The sequence below is a fragment of the Tauraco erythrolophus genome, chromosome Z, assembly GCF_009769465.1.
Source record: "Tauraco erythrolophus isolate bTauEry1 chromosome Z, bTauEry1.pri, whole genome shotgun sequence".
NCBI lineage: Eukaryota > Metazoa > Chordata > Aves > Musophagiformes > Musophagidae > Tauraco > Tauraco erythrolophus.
The window spans coordinates 57,824,248-57,847,065 of NC_141496.1; the positions used below are offsets into that span (position 1 = coordinate 57,824,248).

At 41.7% G+C, this 22,818-nt stretch overlaps 1 protein-coding gene across 2 annotated transcripts in view; it reads left to right on the top strand.

The window, feature by feature from the left end:
* The window catches only part of MCC (MCC regulator of Wnt signaling pathway), a 216,120-nt gene that overhangs the window by 187,990 nt on the left and 5,312 nt on the right, over positions 1-22,818 (top strand). For both annotated transcript variants that reach the window (XM_086629428.1, XM_086629429.1), the window contains 4 exons: positions 2,283-2,466; positions 9,069-9,303; positions 15,459-15,665; positions 16,634-16,731. In XM_086629428.1, coding sequence (XP_086485554.1) covers positions 2,283-2,466; positions 9,069-9,303; positions 15,459-15,665; positions 16,634-16,731 — 724 coding nt within the window. The remainder of the gene's footprint in view (positions 1-2,282; positions 2,467-9,068; positions 9,304-15,458; positions 15,666-16,633; positions 16,732-22,818) is intronic.

Here is a 22,818-nt window from a genome sequence, read left to right on the forward strand (position 1 = left end):
AATATGCGTGAGCATATGTGGCTTAGGGCCATACAGCTGTGGTAACTACAAGTACAGGTTTTGTTTGAACCAGCAGCACTGACCCCCATAGAAGGTGATTATAGTCTATGAAAAACTGAGATTAAGACACACAAAGGTAGCATTGAGTAGTTACGAAAAAAAAAAAAAAGCTCTAGCTTTTGACTCCACATTTTACCTTTGCTCTTAAAGGTTAAAACATTCTATCTTACGTTTTACTGTGTTGTTGGGATATTAGCATATATGTTCTGGGTTTTTCTTGTTTTGAGGAGAGTTAATCTTGTGGCTAGGTTTGTTGTTTTTAATATGCTCCTCGCTAAGTAATGGAATGAGCCACTACCACAGGTATAGTTCTGAAGTGTTTGGAGCTTGACCTTGCTGCTGGCTCCACTTTTCTGATAGAGATGTTTACACAGTGAACGGTAATCTGGATTTTATAGTCCCATTACTTTTAATGCTAGGAGAAGGTAGCCATAGTAAGTACTTGAAGTACTCCTTCAAGTAGAAGGAGAGGAAACCTTCAGAGAGAGAATAGGTCTTCGTGTTGTGCTGAGGCGAAGTAACTGCCAGGTTGAGACAGTATTGCAGCGCAAGCTTCTCAGAAATCACTGAAATGTAAACAGAAAGCTTTTAGAGAGAGAGTGACCATCTGGCTTTAGAGCCACAGGACTGACACGGTCAGCCTCGTGTTTCAGATGACTAGGTGCATGCAGCCCATGGTCACTGTCCTCCTAGCCATGCCTCGTATTTTGTATCTCTCCCGGTCCTAGAAGCAGGCTCTTGTGTACTTGTCTTGGCCTGCGCAGTGTGTGCCATACACTAAATGTCAGAGTGGATGTCTGAGATTTTCATCCACCTTTCTTCCAGACTCTGATCATTCCTTTCCACAGTGTGCTAGGGAGCCTTCCCAGCTGGCAGAGATCAGTGGCCAGCAAAAGAGAATTAGTCTCGGTTTTTCTTTCACATAGGTGGCAGAAAGAAATCTTAGAAGGGAGAGATAGTTTGGGTTTGAGTAGGGTTTCATCTCATATGCGTTGTATGAAAAAGTGTAGTGTAGTTTTTATATAAGTGTCTATCTACAGCTCTTAATTATGGTATTATCAGTTACAACCCTGTGAAAGAAATAGTGCCAATTACCTATTACATACCACAGCTTGGAGGAAGTTGTGTTTGGTTTACGTACCTGTACTTCACTGTGAAATTTGTTCAAAATACCTAGATGAAATAGCAGATTTTTGAAGATCAGTCAAGTTTTATAGCAACATCTGCGATTGGAAAATTCGTGGAAGTTGCTTCTGTGTCACTTAGAGCTGAGTATATCCAGCTGCTCTTGACAAAACATTCTCCCTTCCTTTCTTCTGCATTAATGTTATTTCTAGTGCTCATACTTCACTTAGCAAGTGTGAAGTATGGATAATTGGTCTTTGACTCGAATAAGGATGAAGGGAAAAGCTGACATAGAGCAAAGTGGTTTTTTTTTATATATTCTCTAACATGTTTGCCTCGTATTTGGTAAAGTATGAATATATTGTCGCTTTGTTCAGGCTTTCAGTGTAGTCACTAACATGTCTTACTTTAGTGACTTGACTCCAGCTGGAGTTAGGAATGCAAGATTAGTGACAGTGGGGGTTTCTGTCCTGCGTCTGCTGAAGGGATGGCTTACCAGCTGCATAACCACTGGAAATTAGAGCAAATTGGTAAACACCAGTGCTAGTTTTCTTTTGGTTTAGTATGCATGACTGTAAACTCTGAAAGGCTGCTTCTATGTGGCAAGGCAATTCTTCCAGCTGGAAAGGTAACCTGTAAGAAGGTGCTCTGGGAAACCATTTGGCTTGAGATAAAAATGCTTGGGAGAAGAAGCAATGGAAATGACTGCACTGTGAAACAGCACTAGACTGATTGAAGCAAGAGTTGTCATTTAGGCTGAGGCTTTTCCAGTGTATTATTAATTTGAGCACCCTAACCTAATCCTAAATCACAATGTGCACCCTTAGACAAGCCAGCTAAGATAAAACATCACTTAAGACTTCTACCCGGAGCAACAAGAACCTGGAGCTTGTGGCTGGGAGGGAGATGCGTTCAGGCCAGTAGCCCAATTACCACCGATGCTCATACAGAAGCAAAGTTGCTTTTACATCACAGATGGGTGATTTATTGTCATTGTCTTGGTATAAACTGAGAGCGCCTAGAAGCATCTCTGCTCTTGCTTTAATTTCTATCACTCTCCTCAAAGCTCTGAAACAGATTGTTTGCTTGAAAACTAGGAGACCAGACAGGTGATGAAAACGTCACCCAGATGCTTAAGATTGCTCATGACTGCAGGAAGACAGCTGAGAACGCGGCAAAAGCCTTGCTGATGAAACTAGATGGGAGCTGCGGAGGAGCCTATGCAATCACTGGCTGTAGCGTGCAGCCCTGGGAAAGCCTGTCATCCAACAGCCACACAAGGTAACCGCCACTCGCCAGCTCTCCTAATCCCCAAATGTTTGATTTCAGACCAAAAGTCATATTGCATTGTATTTGCTGAACTGCCTCCCTCACCTCAGTCCACCGGCTTCTTCACTTTGATTTGTAAGTCACCATGCCTCAGTGGTCTGATTGTTTTAGACTTTGATCAACTCCAGCCAAGAAGGACTTTTGTATAAATTTGTTGCAAATGGGTGACTCTGAACTTTGAGCTTCCTCATAAAGGGTAAAGCCATTACGTTTGTTTTACTTCAGTGACTTTCTTGCTATTTTATTGGAACTCAAATCATGTACTTCTTATTCATATCCATTGTATGCAGACAGCACAGATGTACAGAGAACCAGGGATGAGAAGTGTGCTTCCATCGGCATTTTGGAGTGTTCAACAATTGTTTTCTAAATGTTGCTAGTCCAGCCATTTTGTTTTAAACCATATCCTCTCCCTTCTCATTCCCCTTTGCCCCTTCCAAATTCTTCTTTCCCATACTATTCTTTCACACATTGAGTGGCAAATGAATGTCATGGCAAACAGAGTGGATTCTTCCAGGAAAGGCTGGATATTGCAGTTTTTCTGAAGGCGTATAAAATAATGAAACTTAAATTAGCTATTATTACAGAAGTGTTCCAGTTCAAATACATCTGCTAGCAGCTTTATTTTGAGTCGTTGTCTGCCTGCAGTGTAATTGTACTCTGTGCAGTGAATATGTGGGCTTGTGTATGGATACGAATTTGGCAAGCATCCTAGATAAATATAGATGACATTTTTCTTTTTAAAAGTTATTTTGGTTTCTCAGATTCGCTCTAAAACTTCATTTTAATTCAGTTTTTGAGCCAGTTGCTTATTCAAATGCTGTCATTTTTCGACACATTTAGAAGTTTATTTTAGTACTGTATCATTTCCTCTGCTTGCTGATGCCTCCTCCAAAGGATCTTATTTCCTGCCATGTGACTAGCATAGAATAGCTAAAAAGTGATTAAAAGGTAACCTGAGGGAACAGGGTCCAAATGTGGGGTAAATTTCAATGTTTTATTCAAAGAAGTTTTATGGTGCACTCTCAGTCCAAGAAAGCTGTATCTTTATTCCAAAATTAATGTGACAGCATCTGCGCTAGTAACACAATCACTCATTTTACTGAAAGTATTTACTGGCCTTGGAAAAAAGTTATACAAAACCGTGTCACATACTTGACTTTCCTCAGTCTGTGTGCACTTACGCCATGTCTACACCTGCATCTGAATGTGTTGTAAGTGGCCACATGCAGCAGCAACACCTCTACCCAGGCTGAGCTTGTTTTCCATTCTGTTACTTGAAAGGGTCGCTTTCGGTTGTTCGTAACTGCCTCAGTGTTTTTCTTCCTCGTGAGATATCTGGTATGTAGTCAAGGCGTAATCTTTTTTTTTCTTCCTTGAAAACAATTTAGATAGTTTCCAATATTGACAAGGAGGGAAGTTGGCAGTGGGGATGGAGTATGTGTTCCTGGTTTAGTGTTTGTTCTCCTAGCTTTTCACTGAAGGTGTTTGGTAGGAATATAGTCTCTACAGTCCTCGCTTTGTCGAACATCATCAACTCTTCTCTTCTTTCCTTCTGTTGTGTTCAAGTGATACGCGATAGAAGTGTTTTCAGATTTCTCCTTCCTGTGGACCCTGTCTCAAAATAGAAGCATCCTCTTCAGCATACAGACACATGACACTGTGCCAGTGCATAGGTGGAAAATCTGTGTTGGTTCAAAAGGCACACACTTTTCTACATTTGTATCAGTATATGTTCTATCTCAGGTTTAAAAAATGGAAGAATTTGCCTTTACCTCTCCTCTCCCTATCATTCTGGGTAGTTTTTATTTCTCTCCAGGACCCTACTCCTGCTTTCTGGAGTTATCCTGCCTATGCGCCAGCTCTCTCAACCCACTGCTGCGTGCTGCCTTGCCACTTGGCTGCCTGCTGATCTAGATGGGCGTCCCATTGCTGCAGACCTCCAGCCCTCTGTGATTCTTTGATGTTGATGGTTTCCATTTCCTTTCGTTTTCCATTACTATAGCAATCGAAGCAGAGGTAGGAAAGCAGACAGCAGATTTCTAGTTGTTCCTGCAGGCTTAATGTTTTTATTTGTCTTAAAGAACTTGACAGTCTATAAAACTGGGGAGGAGAACAAGCCCACATCACTAGTGAGTGCTGTGTGAACCACCGTTTCGGGACCACTGCACTGAAATGAAAACATTTGTACATTATGTGGTTCAAACATACTCTGAATCTGCAACGCTGATGCTCTGCCATAGCTGTTTTAGTGTTGCAGACTTTTAGCTGCAGATATGTATTGCTACCTTTTCCCTTTGAAACCGACCAAGTAAAGAGGTAGTGGGATGATGAAAATTCTCCTTTGCTGAGACTTGTGACAAATGAGTAATTCTCCCTGCTGTTCCAAATCCTGTAGAATAAGGACTTATAATGGAATTGTTGACCCATCTTTAGCTTTGGCATTTCAAATGAGATTCTGAATGTCAAATCGCTGAACACATTACTGAGAATAAATGCTCAGTGAGCCACTAGTGACAAGTGGTTAAAGACTGTAAAAGGGAGCAGCTGAAATGAAAAGAAACAAAATGCAATAGAAGAGCATCACAGAGGTTGTTACTGGTGAATTGAATAAAAATAATAGCAAGAATCTCAACTCGTTTGGCTGGCAGCAGCACAATAAATGTTGCCAATTCGTTTCTTGAAATAGAAATAGGTCTGCAGCGTAGCTGGAAGTCATAATTGTTTTAATGGACAGAAGCTAGAACATATATTGCCAGCAGTATTTGACTGATTGCGCCTTAAAAGGAAGGAAACAAAAGAGGACCCCGGTTGTAACACTGACTGAAGACAGTGGACTTTATTCCCTGTAGTGCTAGTAAGCCCAACCTTACATCTGGATTCATGGCGGGAAAGATCTGGTCTCTTACGTGCAAAGGGAATTCTTTTCGGTAGTATGCAATAAAACAGAATATCTGAACTCAGCCAAATGTAGGACTATCTCTCTTATCAGAATCACCTCAGATTTCAGATAAGTAGCTGACAGACAAGATTATCTTGGCTAGAAGTGTGCAAATAAGCTATTTAGAAGTATCCAAACAGGTACCTTAGTGTTCTCTATGTAACACTTCATTGCTGGACTGAAGTAGTCACAGAAGGAAGCAGGGTAGTTTCACCAAAGGTTTTGATTTTAGCCAAATATACTGTTGTTTGTATTTTGGCTGGTAGGAGTATTTTTCAGTTTCTCAGGAAGTTACTATCTTTTGGCGTTACACTCTTTCAGATCTCAAGCCACAGGGTTCACCTAGAAGATGGTTGGCCCATGTATACTGTGTATCAGATGCATTCCTGAAAGTGTAAGGTTGCATGCAGACATTCAGCAAGTTTTGTGGATTCAGTTCTGACAGCGTTATTTTAGGTCTGTCAGCTTTTGTATTATCTGTACCATTGCTGAATTGCAGAATTACTTATTGACTTGATTTTTAACAGCTGAACTGAAGCTTATACAGGGTTTTATGGACAAAATTTTGGAGTGTGCAGAAGTTACTGAGAGGCACTGATGGAAACCATTTATAAAAAACCATTTATATAAACTGTTTATATCCATCCACTGCATTTTATACACATGCGTGTCCATGCGAACACACATATGCATGCCAGCAAATAAAACTGCACGTTATACTCTACCAACCTGCATGTTTTCCACAGGCTGTATTTGAAAATTAATTTGACATCATCCAGGCATGATGTCATAGTAGAAGACTTGAGGGATGAAGCTGGTGGGAAGAACATTTCTCTTTGCTTGTTCTGAACACAACAGCAGTTAGAATGAGCAGATTGATGTTGTATTCCCTCCAAGTGTGATGAAATTGTGATCCTTTCTGTATCCTTATCTACATGCTTGAGAAATGAGAAACTGCACATCTTTTGCAACGGTTTCATGTGGGTTTTGGATGGATGCGTTATACTTACATATGCATTCTGTCAGTCTGTTTTCTGTTGTCTTGATTGCTGTTAGAAGGGAGAACGATAACTGAAATTCAGGATCATATGCTCACCAGCTGTGCGCCTTTAAATAGAGCAGCAATGGACTAGCATATTATGGCTGTGAAGAGCTGTATGGTGGGGCTTTTGGGGAAACTCACCCTGGCAGAGCTCTGCTGTGAGAGTTCAGAAACACTGCAGTGTTGTTTCTGTCCCTCATCATGCACCTTCGTCTTTACAACAGTCCAAACTGGGCTTTGTACCCCAGATTTCTGCAACCCAAACTGCTTCCAGTCTTCTCGGAGGGGCTTGCTGCTAAATGTGAGGGCAGAGCAAAAGTTCTTGTCCCTTCGTGTGCTGGGTGAGACAGCTTCCTCACTAAGCGACTCTCACCTTCTTAAAAAAAAAAAATAAAAAGGCGGGGGGGGGCGGCGAGTGTGGAGAAGAAGAGCAGCTTGCTAGCAATCCACCAGAGGAGCCAAAAGAGCCAACTCAGCTGCAGACAGGCAGGCAGGCAGGCAGCCAGGACTGAAGTAAAAGCAGCCTGAGTATCCCTGGCAACAGTCCAGGCTGCCTTCCTCAGTTTGGGCTGCTCTCCCCTAAAATATACGTGCATAGCTGTGTATCTTTTAAGGGCCAAAATCTGTGAATGTCCAGGGAGTACGAGGTCCAACACAACATAACAACAGACTTACGGCATTTTTGCTCAGGTTTCATTCCCAGCAGGAGAGCTAGGTTTTCTTTCTTTTAAAATGCAAACTGAGATGAGCTCTTTGTGTCTCAAGATTTGAAGCCCGAGTAGGCTTTAAAAGCTGTCCTTCCTCCAACAACAGCTGGTTTACATTTAATCCAGAAAAGCTGTGCAATTGCTGTCTTTGGATGCTGAGGAAATTTGCAACATGAATTCAGTACAGAATTAAGTATTTCTTACATTGTCTATCCCCATGATTTTTACATCAGTATCTACTTCAGAGAGGTATCTTTAGACTCAATAAAGCAAGATTTATTAAGTGTTTCAGGATTCTCTAATGAAGAACTAAGTACAAACAAGAATTTGTTTCAACCTGAAAGGGTTTCTCTGTGGTGTAGGTACTAGGTGGTTTTAGCTTCACTGCAGACAGAGACAGATGAAAACAAAAGCAGACAAGTTCACACTTGTGTTAAATATGATACCTATTATCCCTAAGAAAAAGAAGAAATAATGGGAAATTGACAGAGAACTGTAGTAAAGAACTGTAATGTGGTATTTCATGAGAGGGAAGGATTTTGAGAAATCTTTGTAGACTTGCCAATTCTCCGTCTCCTCCAAGGCTCAGCTTGGAATTTGTGGGAAGATTGGCAATTATTTGAGGCACTTAAAAATCAGTGTAGCTTTAGCTGAAGTCAAACCAAAACAAAAGAGAAAAATCAAGCCTATCTTGATCTGTTTCCCCTTTTTCACATGCATGATATGTTTTAGGACATCATCCTGACTCTCACAGCATGTAGCGGGTGGGGCTTTTTTTTCTTTCTACAAAAATGTTGAACAGCAGTGCAATTTGATACAGAAAGTGATTTATTCCCCTGCTGATAACTGAGATCATCTAGCATTCCAGACAAGCACAGTTAATGGATGACTTATCCCTCACCCGGCAGCTGATTACAGGACCTCAGGAGACAGCAGGCAGCTTTGAGTGAGGTTATAGAAACAACACGGCATTTTATTTTCCTTTTAGTGTTATTGTGACTATATTCAGCCCTGGAATGCCACGACTGCATCGGTCTCGGCCCCCTACTGCACTGGCATGCATGTAGGTGGGTCGGCAGCACTGGGCCACCCTTGCTCTAGGACATTAGTTCTCCCTTCCTGCGATACCTGTGTAAACATTTGTGGGGCAGACGAATGGGCAGTCATTTGTTTGATGCCTGTAGATAGGAGAAGTTCCACCAAGTCTGATGACAACGTCTTATTAAAAATCCTGCTAACTTACGGATTGGTTTTAAAACCCCTCTAGGAACATCAGGGTACTGAGGAATACACCTTAAGATGAAGTGAAAGATACTGCCTCCTGGCATCTGCCAGTGGAATTTTGCTCAGGCTGATTCTTACAAGTATCCATTAAAAATATCTGAGATGATAACTGGTATTGCCATCAGTGGAGATAAATGAGGCTGGGCTGATTGTTTTTTCTTAGCAGTTGCTTCTTCTTGGAGAAGATGAAGACTCTGGCTGAGCAGCAGAGAGGAGCTTACCCTGTTAGGGTATCGCTAAGAAATCTTAAGTAGCTTTTTTTTTTTTTAATTAAAAAAAAGACTTGTTTCAGAAGATACCGTTCCAGAAAAAAAGTAATTCAGTTATATGTCACTAAATATCTGGCTTTGCAGAGTTGTCACATGATTCAATTTTCTCATGCAGCTTAGAGAATTAATTTCTTTTCTGAATTTGTCACACTCCTCTGCAGCTTCTGAACATAGTGACGTCCAGTTCACACTACATGTGTCCTTTCTATGAACTTTTAAGATGGACTCAGATGTGTATTGGGAGAGTGTTTGATGTAAAAATATAGATTTTGTTCCAAATGTTTTTTTAATGTCGTTCTTTCTCTTTCCAGTACTACCAGCTCAACTGCAAGCAGTTGTGATACAGAATTTACAAAGGAGGATGAGCAGCGGCTGAAGGATTACATCCAGCAGTTGAAAAATGACAGAGCAGCAGTGAAACTGACAATGCTGGAGCTGGAAAGCATCCACATTGATCCCCTTAGTTATGACGTTAAACCTCGTGGAGACAGCCAAAGGCTAGACCTGGAAAATGCGGTCTTGATGCAGGAACTTATGGCAATGAAGGTATTTTATTTATGTCCTACAGGCTATCTGCACTGCTGAGAATGCCCCTGTGCTAGAAAGTATGCTCATTCACACACACGGAAGGCTTTGATGGTGATCACTGGGTCATAAAGGGTAACTTTGCTGAAATAAATAATCAGGGCTGAAAATCCAGTGGTCAGAAAGCGACAGAAGGCAGTGCAATAACAGTGATGAGCTATGTGTGTTTTGAATTAGGCGAGGACTTCATCCGTGGCTCTAAACTTGGAATGCTCTCCTAGACAAACCAGATGCTCTCTCTAAGAGATATGGCAGCTGAGTTGCTTGAGGGTGACCAAAAGCATGATACAGCACCTCCCAAGAGACAGTTCTTTGCTTTACTTACAAGCTTGCCAATGTGCATCTTGAATGTTTGTGAACTGAAGCAGAACAAATTCACCTCCTTTTAATATTGCTGTGGGTGGAGGAATGGTCTGTGAGAAGCTATAACCCTTACTGCTCTCCAGCGGTCAGTCACAAGTCCAGAGATGCTCTAGGCACTGTGTTGCAATCTGTAGCTCAGTTCAGAGCACAAGCAAAGGGTGCGGTGTGTAATGACTTGCAGTAACAGAGGTTTTCAGAGAAAACTCTTGTCCCTCTGGCTTGGTTTATATGTCCAGTTCTAAAGATGAGACCGAGAAAACATGACCTTTATTGACCAGGTACAGAGCTTACATCATTTTAAATCTGGCTTCTGTATTGACTTGGAGAGAGGTGAACTAAAACATAGGAACATATTAAAGGCAATGCAAGCACATGTCTGCATTTAGAAATTGTCTGGTTTTGGTTCAGTTTAAATAAGTTTAATTTCTGCATGTTAGCAAGTCCTATTTTAGTCAAGTAACGGCAGATGTGTCAGATGATGGTGTCATGTGGGGCAGCAAATCCTAATACTTTCGTAAGCTTCTAAAGCTATAGATTTTTGTTCAGATGTGCTACCGCTGACTACCTGGTAGCTTAGTAATGATAATTATGTTCTTAGCAGTGATGACAAGTACAATTTTGCAATAATACAGTCAGTATTTGCAGTTCAGAAAAACAGATTGCCTGCTACCAGTCAGAAGATTTAAAGTTACGTTAGTTGTTTGAACATATTGTGGCCAACAGCAATATATTCCCCATAATTAAAGCATGCAAAATGTACCGGAAGACATTTGTCAATCATTAGATGTATATTTCAGTTATCACACTTCCTTCTCTTCTTTTACATCCAGATCTTCCCTGAAATCCCTTGTACGCTATTCTTACCTCTATCTTTAAATTGATTGGTAAAGGCAAACTGCAAACCTATCCCTTGTGACTAGTGCCCTTGCATTCCCTGACCTGACAGGAACGCCAGCGGTTGCACATCATGATTTCTGGCAGTTTTGAGTGCTGGTAATCATTTTGTTCACCAACAGTCACCTAACTTGTTTTTGACATATGATGTCCACTCATAGCTTTTGGCTAGACCTAGCACATTGGGTTTTCACTGCAAAAATTGTCCTAGAAGAAGAAATCTTTCTTCTTGATTGGTTTGAGTGCAGTGCATACAGGAATAGACACCCATTTTACATAGATGTCTGAAGTCGCATTCAGTCCTTTCTGGTACAGAGAAACTGACAGTACTGTTTGTCATTATAATTTGTCATACTTTGCTGGAATTCACAACTGCAGGAAATCCCTAGGTTTCTGAAAGGGATATGGTGAAAACTCAGTCAAAGCTTGACGTGAATTTATTAGTGAGTGCTCTTGTGCTACAGAAATTGAAAACTCCTGCCTTTGTTCTATGAGTAAAGTGTTACAAAAGGCACAGCTACACTCTTCCTGCTTTGGTCCCAAGAGAATGTGCTACCTTATTAGCATCCATGGTTGTTTCTCAGGTCTGCGTTACACCTTGCTCATGAGTTCAGCAAGCTATAACATAGCTGAACTTACGGGCAGGACTCATGGATGTCTTGGCTTTCTGAGTGTATTGTTTGTATCTATTAATTTGAACGTGTACCTCATACAGAATAGCGTATCTATCTGTCTTCTTCTGAGACAACTGGAGAATTTAAATTTCCTTAAGGTATTTCATTTACCTTGAAGCAGATGGACTCGTCTCTTCTGCAGAGGACTTCGTCATGTAGCAGCTGGTAATTTCTTCCCTCCCTTCCCCATTCTTAGCACAGATGATACAGCCTGATTGAGCTACTCAAGGACTTCCTGCATTGCTGAGTCTTAGAACCTGCTGCTGTCTTCCTGAAACCTGTATCTGTGTTGGAATCTCTGCTGCATCCTTTGGCACCTTTCATTTATGACTCCCAGTAAAAACTGATCACCGCATCAGTCATATTGCTTCTTGCATCTAGATGTTATGCTGATAATATTCTTAAAATGCCTTTACGCCATTAGTTTTTCATTATGGATGAAAATGATCCATAGAAGGGTGGCTTGGAGATGATTTCTCTGCTGCCCTGTTTATTTGTGTTACTGATCTAGAGTGTAAGACATAATGGTTCTCCAGTATTTCTGTAAAATCCAATTCTTTGCTTCAAGCAATAATTAACCATGTTTCCAAATATATTCTCCTCTGCAGTTTGTCATCATTCAGTGGTCTTGCTTTGAGGTCAGTTGTTGTCATGCCCCAGTTAGCAAGGAGATTACTTCTGATGGGTGTAAATAATTCTTGGTTTACAGCCTTTCTGCATTTCAAAGGGCTTAATCTAGATAAGAAGTCTCAGCTTTCTACACTGATAATTTTTCCTCTTTTGTGTACAGGTGGAGATAATATTGCTCATAATGTGTTTTCAGACTACAGTCTCTTTGCAGAAAACGTTAAGAATCCTCTTGTGCACATTTGTTACAACATTCCGTGCTCTTATAGACATACATAGTAAAATACAGTTAATTTAAACCATGGCATTTATCTACTCTGATACTTGTTTTACTTCTGAAGTCTGGTGTATTCCTCTTTGTGTGCTGTGATCCTCCTGGAGTCTCCTTTCATGACTTTTAGAACTTTCTACCATGTAAGAGTCCATGCTGGTTTATTCTTCTGACATGACCACATCCAACAAAAGTTTTAATTTTGAAGATACTATGGTGTTTCTGATTAAATTGACTCAGGAGTGTTTCATCTTCATTCAAATTTTCACCCAAATTCAGAATTACAATATGACTGCAAGTACAAAATATTCCTCAATATTCAGTTAATAAGTCCTGAAATGACTGCTAGAGTTGGTGCTTGAAGCTTGTGAATTTGCATGGGTTGTGAAAGTCCTCTGCAATTAACTGGAAGAGTGAGCACTTGCTACCTCCTCCTTCAGAGTTTCGTTTAGTAAATGCCACTTGTGCTTTAGGCCCACGCTCTGAAGAAGCAGACATGTTAAACTGCAAAACGTTTCACCAGCATCCTGTAATTAGAAAAAAATGGATAGTAAATACTGAAAAAGGATCGTGATGTCACTGAAATGAAGTTTAGACGTTATCTTGATAAAACAGATTCTCAAGGAAAAAATTACTGTGTGTGTAAAGACCAGTTAACTCTCTAAGTAAACTTGAGCTACTTAAGTTTTCCCACATGAAACGTTACTTTTGCCACCTTGTCTCACAGATTGTATGTGTCCGCACCACAATCCTCAAGGGTAGTTTTAATTTTTAGCTTCAACCTTTCCATTTCTTCCTGTTCCTTCCCTAGAAGTTTCTGTAAGACAATGACAGACAGTTCTTCCACTTTTCCCCTGCTTTGCTTTGCTCCTCTGCTTCAAAGTCACTTTGTCTTGACGTGAGAAAACTAACGTATGGGGAGTGCTTTTGGAGTCCATGATATGTCTTCTGGGATGGGATGCAAACTTGTGAATTCATATATGATGATCGAGGCTTACTGTCTTCGTAAACAAAGGAGTTAACCATTGATCCTCAAATTTATTTTGACCTAAGATATGTAGTCATATCAGTCATCCAGTCTTTTAAGTTAGAAGCTTTTAAGTGATGAGAAGAATCAGTTCCACAGATTCATTGTTTCAGTGGTTAAAGTCACCTTTTTTTTTTTTTTTTTTTTTTTAGGAAATAAATGTTCCTTATTTCTAGGCTGAATTTGCCTAGCTTCACCTTCCAGCCTGGGAGGATCTTGTCATGACCCTCCCACATAGATAGCCCTCTGTCAAGAGTATCTTCTGTTCACATAAGTGCCAAAATACTCTGCTCAAATTACTTCTCAGCCTTCACTAAGCAGGCTAAGCAGATTAATGGCTTTAGAAATAGAGGCTTAAGAAGCTAAATGCATACACTTAAGTATACCAGCCAATCCAGTTCAACTCCTATAACTTAATTTCCCCATCATTATTTATCAGTATTATTTACATTTTTACTGTTGACAAAGAAAATTAATGGTAAGTTTGCCTAACAGCTAAATTCCTGTAAACCACATTGAATGAAACTGATTGTGCTTCTAACCTTCAGTTCACAAACAAGTAGATGAATAAATGTATTATTTTAAAGCTCATACAAACCTTTTCAAGCCTGAGGGTTTTTAGGATAGGGATTTTATTTTTGTACGGTTGGTGATTCTGAGTAAGCCAACAATTACCTGTTATTATTACATGCGTTGTAACTGTGCTACACCTGTGTGCACTGCTTACCCTTAATCCAGACATCAAAAATTTTGGTAGGAACGTAGATTCTCTTCTACAGAAAAAGTTAGTCTAAATATGTGCCAAGATTTGTGTTTGTATAATCTTTGTTAATACAAAGAGCATTATTTTTCAAGGGTAAGGTAAGATACCTCTGATATCGGATATATCTGATAAGATACCTCTCTGTCTCTAGAGTATGTCTTTTTGTTTAAAAAAAAAAAATTTAAAAATAGTGATTTGTTCCTAGGCTGGCCACATAACAATAAACTTGTATCTTTCAAAGATGTTTGCACAGTGAACAAGTCTAGAACGGAACTGTAATACAGAAAATGGCTGCACTAACTCAATATTCACCCATGAGGTGACCTAGGGCACAGCAAGCTTAACAGTGAAAACATCATTCTGAGTTGGGGTTTTTTTTTGTTTGATAGTCTTGTGTTTGATGGGATTTTTTTAACACATAATGTAAATTATGTGTTAAAACTATCTCTTTAAATGTTTTGAGGATGCTGGGTTTTTCTGGGTTCAGAAAATAACTAGACATTTTGTGGAAGAAACTTTTCTGAAGTGTTGTTAAACACAAAGAGCTTTCTGGCTTAGGATACCCATTAGCTGCTTTTCATGGGAGACTGGGAGCAAGTGCTGAAAGAAGAGGCATTGCACTTGTGCCTTGTTCTTGCACTTCTGCCCAGCCACTCTCAGAACAGATGTTAAAGCAGACGTCTGTCCCCAAATTGCAGTTGTTGTGTTCGTGTATTTGACAGCCCTGTCGTAAATATCAGAGTGGCAGAAGAATTACAGACAAGAACCAGCTCTCAGAATTGAGCTTCTTTCTATGAAGTAGCAGTGTCCATCTTCTGTGGATCATATTTATGGAAGAATATAAGCGAGTGCAATTGTATTTGCAGTACACAACAAGCCTCCAGTTGTGTATAGTTGGGATTCTGGCCATCTAGAGGAGGGAAATTAAAAATGGACATCCGATGGTGCCATACCCAGTTGCCCTTTTTGACTGACTCATTCTGCCACAGAGGCTGGTATTATGAGGCAGGAGTATGTGATCTGTGTTTGCTGTCCTAGACCCTCAAACCTATTCCACTGTAATGAGATAAACCAACTCTAATTCTTAGGTATCAAGAAGAAACTGGAATCTGGCATTTGGGGAGCTGTTTGCCAAGAAAGTCAGACACTCCTGGTTTTAGAGCAATGTTCTCTAAAGGGCAAGGTAGAACCAAAGAAATTTCAGCAGCTGTGGCAACCCTCTCAGGTCCTCTAGTTTCAGCATCACATTAGCTGCTCTGTTGTCTCTGACCTTGTTTCTGAGGTCGATTAAAGGATGACACAGCTCGTCATTCTCACTTACTGCCAAGATATACTCGTCTTTTGACAAATAAGCTATGTGATGATAAAAAGCCTTCTGGATGTTGATAGCATTCTCCATGGAAAGAACGCTCAAGTAGATGAAAACCTTGTTTAACCTTGTCTTCCTTTAGATATGTAGTCACATGAAGCAGCACACTGATAATGTTTCTTCAACAGGAGGAGATGGCAGAGCTCAAGGCACAACTTTACCTGCTGGAGAAGGAGAAGAAGGCATTGGAATTGAAACTGAGCACTCGAGAGGCCCAGGAGCAGGCCTACCTCGTCCATATTGAGCACTTGAAGTCTGAAGTAGAAGAGCAAAAAGAGCAGAGGATGAGGTCTCTCAGCTCAACCAGCAGTGGAAGCAAAGACAAGTTGGGCAAGGTCAGGAGTCAAAAAAGTTTCCAAAATCGGTGTAAACATAATTTGTTGTACCCTTCCCTATGGTGGTCTTTAGCATGTTAGTCATTCTCCTCTTTTGTCCATACAAAGAGAGTTGTATAGACAACTCCAGTTGTTAAGTGATTCTTTCCATGCTGTGGCTTATGAGGACTTTGCAGAATTACTGTTAAGCCTGGGCTAAAATAAGGATGTCATTCTGGGGAGGAGTACAACAAAGCCATTCTTGCCAAACGTGCAGTCTACTGTGGTGGAACGTGTTGTGTCTCACCTGTTGCCATTCACTGGAAACAGTGGAAAAGAGTCTGAGCAAAACACAATCCTCGCCTTACTCCGAACACAAAACATGGAAAAAGGAGTTCATTTCTATGAAGCAGATAGAGCATCGTAATGACAGTCTCTTTTTCCAAGTCAGACAGTTTGTAATGGTTTGAGAACGAAGACGTTTCTCCCCTTAGTAGAATGCAAAATAAATAGATTTCTGCATTTACATTCGTAATTTGCATGAAGAAACAGTGATACCTAGAAGAACTTTAATCCAGTTACTTTGATGCTGTGTCCCCAGAAAACGTCAGTAGTATGTTTAAAAAGAAAATTCAGAGCTAGTGTGTAACTGTGTCTGTCTTATTTGTTTCTGGCAAAGCATGGTCTGAATTGTTTGATCCAGTGCTTCTTTGGTTCAAGTGTGGTGTCAAAAGTAATAAAAGGCACACTGTAGCAGAATCCTGCAAATCAGTGGGCTGTAGTGCTTTAGGAAACATTTAGAAGGATTTGTGAAGTGTTAATCCATTAGTCCATTTCTTGGTGTGTTGATACACTGCCATGTTGTTGTGACATTGTGATGTTTATTTCACCTCAATTTTGAAAGTAGCTGCGAATTAAGAGATTTTTAAGAGTTTTCCCATTAAGATGGTAAGTAACTTCAAATTAGATGGCGTTTCCTACTTTCTTAGGAATGCAGCGATGGCACCGCAACACCGTTAACACTAGCTGAGCTGAGACCGTACGACGAGAGTGAACTGACTGCTGAACTGACGAACGCACTCAGGCGGTAAGCAGCTTCCTTCACTAGAAACATGACTTGTTCTATAGATCCAGGGTGGGGTTTAGTTCTGAGCCTTCGCTCCTACCCTCAAGTCATTTTAAGAGTGATCACGGATTTTTTCCTGTGAGAAGGAATAGGATTGAAGTTCTTCTAACCTTCCCCTCTCTTTGCTGTTATTCTTCAGCAGATGAAAATCCTCACATGGTGCTCAGCTCCATTCTCCTTGAGGTTCTCTGAAATTCATATTACCTATATCCTGAGAAACCCTCAAAATATCAGGAATGTCCATATTCAGGCAAGAATCTGAGACACAAAACAGTGACATTATTTGCTTGAGGGTGTGCAGAAAACCTTTAGTGAAGACGACATTTGAGGTGTGGTCTTTGGTTAAGAAGGTTGGTCACAGATTAGACCTCGGGTAGGAGTTCCAGGAGTGGGAATTGCAGTGATTTTTGATGACTCAGATGCTGCATTTGCTTCCTGAGTATGTAAGTAGAGCCACAGTTCAATTACGAGTGACTTTGTTGCGTGAAGCATTACCTTTCCAACCAGAGAGAAAATTGATGTCTCGACAAACTGCTTTTATCAACAGCCAGGTTTTAAGCCAAAGCTTTCAGTACAGTTATACATTAACTAGATATTTGTTTGTGCAGCAGTTTTCTCTGCACCAGCTGTGTGGTAAACTTCATGACAAAGATTTTCACTGTTTTGATAGTTGTTTCAGTACTTATTCCATTATTCCACCTTAGATTCTAAGACATGGCTGTCTAATATCGAATCTGGTTATTGTACTTAGAACCTGTCCAAAATCCCAGCTTAGAATTTGAGCTGGGAAGAGCATATTTTGCTTTTCTGGTGTTTGCACCCTCTTTAATGGTGGAATATCCTCTCAGACAGCTGTGGTTTTTCATTCCCGAAGTGCTTTTTTCATAGGTGCAACTTGTAGTGTGCCTAGGGACACTTAAGCCCGAAAGGCATTATGTAAAAATGTAAGATCGTTACCACTGCAGAATCAATACAGCTCATACCATTTGCTTAATAGTCTGGCAGTTGCTGAGTATTTAGTTTGCTTGATGCAGGAAACAAAATTCTGTGGTTAAAATAATCAGAACTGTCATTCATGTGTAGGCAGATAAAACCCATCAGCAGAGTCATTTGCATAAACATTGCATAGAGCCCTTGGCCTCCCCCATACCCCCCACGCTCCCGTCCTGGTGTGAGCAGCTCCACTGGCATTTTCAGTCTTCGCTCAAGCTGCAGCTTTTTCCTGTTCTTGTTATTTGCTCCTGAATTTCTAGAAGATGCCGGTGACCTTAGTTAGCGGCGGCTTGAGCGTGGTCATGAAATGTGGTTTGCTGACAACACAGAGAAAAAAAACTTTGCGTCAATCTACGAGGCCTTAAGTTGATTAGCATGGATTTCCAGCCAGGGGCCTAGCAAGTACAGTTTGTCAGGCAGAAATGGGGAAGAAAAGTAATCGGATTAAACTGTACATAAATTGTGGAGTGAAGGCTCTCTGTGTAATGGAAATACGACTGTACTAAATGTGATTGCTACTGCCAGTGGGGCTCAAGCACAGCTCCTGCGAGCTGTGTGGACGGGGTATTTTTCTCCCTAATTGGTGTGCCAGCCAAATCAGGCTGAACACTTAGTCCTCCTTATCCTGAAGTCTTCTCCCTGAAAGTTGATTGAAGGTCTGTCTAGCACGTGAAGAAAGCTTACCGCAACCTGCTTAGCCACAGCTATGCAAAAAAATACCAGCAGTTCCTAACTGCCATCCTGGATGAACGGAGCCTCAGATATCACAATGACATTTATACCATCATGGATCCACAAAAGAGTTTTTAAAATTATCAAAGTGCGTTTTCCTCTCTGCAAGTGTTACAACAGTGCAGAATGGCCTGAAGTGAAGTGACTGTGATATCTTTAGGGACAAAATGGATTTAACTCTTTGCACTTAACATGTGCCAATTTCTCGATGCTCTTCCTGCTTGTATGGGGAAACAAGTGCTGGCTGTGTGTGTGTGTGTGAACGAGGAGAGATCCTTGTGGCTCCCCCTGGCACCCTCCTCACCCACCAAAGAAGCAGGAACGGAATTCAAAACAAAAAATATTTTGCCCAGTAACTGTGTTTGCTGCAGAGCAGGAGAGAGATGTGAAACGAGTGAGTATTGCACACTGAATCTGTAGTCTAGAGGCAACATTTAAATGCCAGTGTTCAGGAGTGTTTCAGTGCTGGTTGCAACTAGTGCACACATCCAGCAATTGGACCTATCTGTTGTTACTCCAGGCAGTAGACACTGGTGCAGGAGACAGCAGCTGCAAGGAGAGGCACAAAAATCCATTTGCTTTTGAGTCTTTTTCTTTGTCAGAGAATGTGATACCAATCAGCAACCCAGCTTGCTGCTCCCTCCCCGTCCTGTCTTCACAGAGACAAAAGCCCTGGCAACTCCCCGCTCTGCCGCTCTCCCGTTCTGTCCTTCTGTTGCTGCAGAACTGTCAGGTTTTTCTCAGTTAATTGAAATAGAGTGAAACCCAAATAAAACAGCAGGACACAGTTACGGTTTGGATCACTTGTTTTTTCATAGTCTGCAAATGGCTTTGCAGCAGAACACACTCATCCACAGAGACAGGCAATCGTCTCTCTGCAGATGTGGATTTTCTCGTAAATCTGGAAGCCAGCAGTGTGTTGTGAAGCTCCTCAAGTTGCCATTGGTAGTGCCCATCAGCAAAAATTCAAGGCAGGAGCAATTCTTCATTTATTGTTTCATAATGTATTTGTTCTAGTAGGACTCAGGGTTTCCCGTAGCAGTGTTTAGCGTTGAAACCCATCTTACGGGCTCTCTACAGAAATCACTTTTCTTTTCTATGACCACTGTTCTAACTAGCAGAACTTGAAATTATCTGCAAGTTCCATGTTGTAAAAGTTACCTCTAGGTTACCAAGTCTCTGGTATTGCAGGCTAAGGCCACTAATTTAGAGAAGCATCCTGTTCCAGCCAAGCATCAATACCTTCTGCCAGAGTCTTTAGCATTCCCCTCTCTCCTTTCGTGATGAAATGATGGAAAATTTCAATGGACGTGAAGCCTCTGGAGTTTTTTCCAGGGTTTGACACATCCATAAATGAGCTTATTGGCAGGAAATACTTTGTTCTTGGGAGGGCTAAAACGTATTCCTAGCAGCCTCATGGCCTGGCACTGACACCTCGGTGATTGTGCCAGAGGCTGGTTTTATGAGAGAGGATCTGGGTGAATACCCCAAAATGAGGCACATTGCACAGTCTCAGAGGGAGACCTTAAAATGACATCTTCCTTGCTGATGTGTTCTGCTCTGCTGCGCAGGGGAAGGGAGCACTGTAGATGACTTGTATCAGTCAATAACTTAGTAGGCACATACCAGGTTATAAGTACATTAGAGACAGCAGAAAGGAGACAGTAAGAATTCTGTAAGGAAACACTCTTGTTTTAGCAAGGTGATGATAATGGTGGTAGCATTTCTTCTGCTGAGTTCTTTCATTCTGTGAAAAATGGCCAAGCTGGCAAGACTGAAACTTCTTCCTCTCCCCAGGCCTTACGAGAAATGCTTTGATTGTTGAGGTCCTCCTGCAGTCTCTCCTTTTGTTTCCAGTTGCTGTTAGCTTTTCTGTCTGCATAGGGTCGTATGATGTGTAGGTACTTAAAGAATCATTTATAAGCATTAAAATATTCGGACAGGAAGGATCTGACAATACTAGGTCAGGGCCATGGCAGACAAAACACATTGTAACTAGACTGACTGTGCAGACCTCAGCTGGGTCGTCAGTTGGCACAAAATTATCATCTCGGATGGCTGTGCAGGGTTACATCAATTGTGTCAGTCTAGACGTATTTCAGTATCTCCATCACCAAAGGGTGACTTTCCATCTGTCAACACAACAAAGCTATGTATTTGCCATGTCTGATGACTTTTGAACTGACAGATAACCTAGTAAGTGATGGCTGCTAATTGAGAAGTTGCCATGGAGAGGGAAAAGGGTGGTAATCAGTAGAACTGTCAAACTGTTCTTTTTCTCTTAACAAAAAGCATATTTTGCACACAGCTATGGTCCTGCCTCTCTCGAATTGGAAACTGCAGGTATTCCTAGTAGGACATAGAATAATTCATCCTATTCAGTAGCTTCCGTGCGTCTGTCGAGACGCAGTGGTGTTCTCTGCAGTCTTTGGTCTTTACGCCTGTCTAACAACCGCAACCTTCTGCTGTGCCAAACTTCTTGATTTGAGACAGTGACTGTTTCACCAGAAAGCTGTGCCAGGGCATGGCAGTGACTGTTTCCTGACACAATGTCAGCCAGAGATAAATCAAGGCACCTTTCTTTATTTTCAGCTTCCACAAACTTCATGTGACGACATCTTATCTTGGCATGTTTTCAAGGGCCACCTTTAATATTCGTGATTGCAGGATCCAGGAGTAGGTAGAAGCATCTCTGAAATTCAGGCCTGTCTTGACCATCATTAAGGCTAAGTCTTGGAAATGGAAAGAGAAACTCCTAAAACACCTCATATTGTAATGATTAAGGCTTAAAATGGCTCTTAAGAATTGAATCAGTAAAATCCTCTTTCTGCTTGGCCAGAGTACAGGACGAACATGGAGTGGATAAAGGTGGGGGGAGGGAGGCAGAGGATAGTATTCAGGAGCTACTGATGAATTTTTCCAGTGCATCATCATCTGCTTTTTGTCAGTTACATTTGCTTGTTTCTACTCTCTCATTATCACGTCCATTAAATGAGGAGATAGACAACTCTGAGACATTTGAAAGCCAGAGACTGGCATGGATTGCAGTCATTGCAAATTTCAGGGATCTCTGTCTTTTTTATGACTGTGTAGTCTCCTGCTGTGGTTTCTCTTGGCTGCCTGAGGGGTTCAGGAGCCACGGCCTGTCTCTGGAAATACCCCCAGAGAGCCCCACTGCAAGAAACTTTCTCGCAAGAAGAGAAATGACTCATGGTGGTATCAAGGACAGATTCCTCAGAAGCTCCTCGGGTAGCTATTTTTTCTACATACATCACAGTTAACTGTCATTTTTCTTTTTCTCTATTTTTGACATGAAATAAGTAGTTCTCTTTGCCACTGGGTGGTTATCTGAACTGCTGAGCTGCTGTGCACTTGCGTATAATCGTCACAGGGAGCTCCAAATAGCTCCGGGTCTGGAGAGCTTCCAGGCTGGGCTGGCAGAGCCGGGTGGGAGATTTAAGCAGGGAGCACGGCAGGCAGGCACGCTGCTGCCTCCCTCCAGGACTGCTCTCCGTTTTTTCTGCCGGTCGTGTTTCCAGGACCACACCTGGCCCGTCTCCCTGCTGCCGGTGGTGAAACACAGACCTGTGGTACCATCTGGTTTTTGAGATCTGCTCTAAGCATCTGACAAATGGACAAAAAAGCAGTACAGTATCTTCGTACAGTATCTTACACCAGCAAAGTGTTTTTTAAAGCACTCTCCATCTTCTCCGTGACCAGAAGAGGCTGCCTTTGCATGGGTAGCAGGCAGCACCGGTGTTCTCCAGCCTGTTGTTGCATGAGGAGGTGAGAGGGGAAGACTGTGGCGTTCGAAGAGGGTGATTTTAAAACTCTTCTGGTATTTGTGTAGCCATTCTGCATGCCAGTCTGACCTAAGATGTTAGTTTAAACCGTTGATGAAAAGAGAGTTTATCTGCATTCCTTTTAAATGTCCAGCTGTTACCTCCTGAGAGGAGTCGAATGCCTAGGAAAAGCAATCATGTGTCACCGTGTTCAGCTGGAACTGGAAAAGGCAGAGAGGGGAGTGAGGGAGCATGTCAGGCTTAAAACAACAGGAGGATATTAGGTAAGGGACTCAGAGTGAAGCGTGGGATGGAAGGTGTGTGCCTCCCGTTCAAAGCAGGGGCCGTACGGAAAGTTCGGGGCCATGCAAGAGGTGCTTCTCCTCCCTCCTCTGCCCAAACCTCACGTGCCTGAGGGCTGGCCAGCCGGCATGGGTACCTGGACCCAAGAGACCTCAGTCCTCTGACCCCCTGGGCTGACTGCCTGGCTGCTGCACCAGGGCTTTGCATACACGAAGCCAAGGAGCAGATGCTGAGCTGA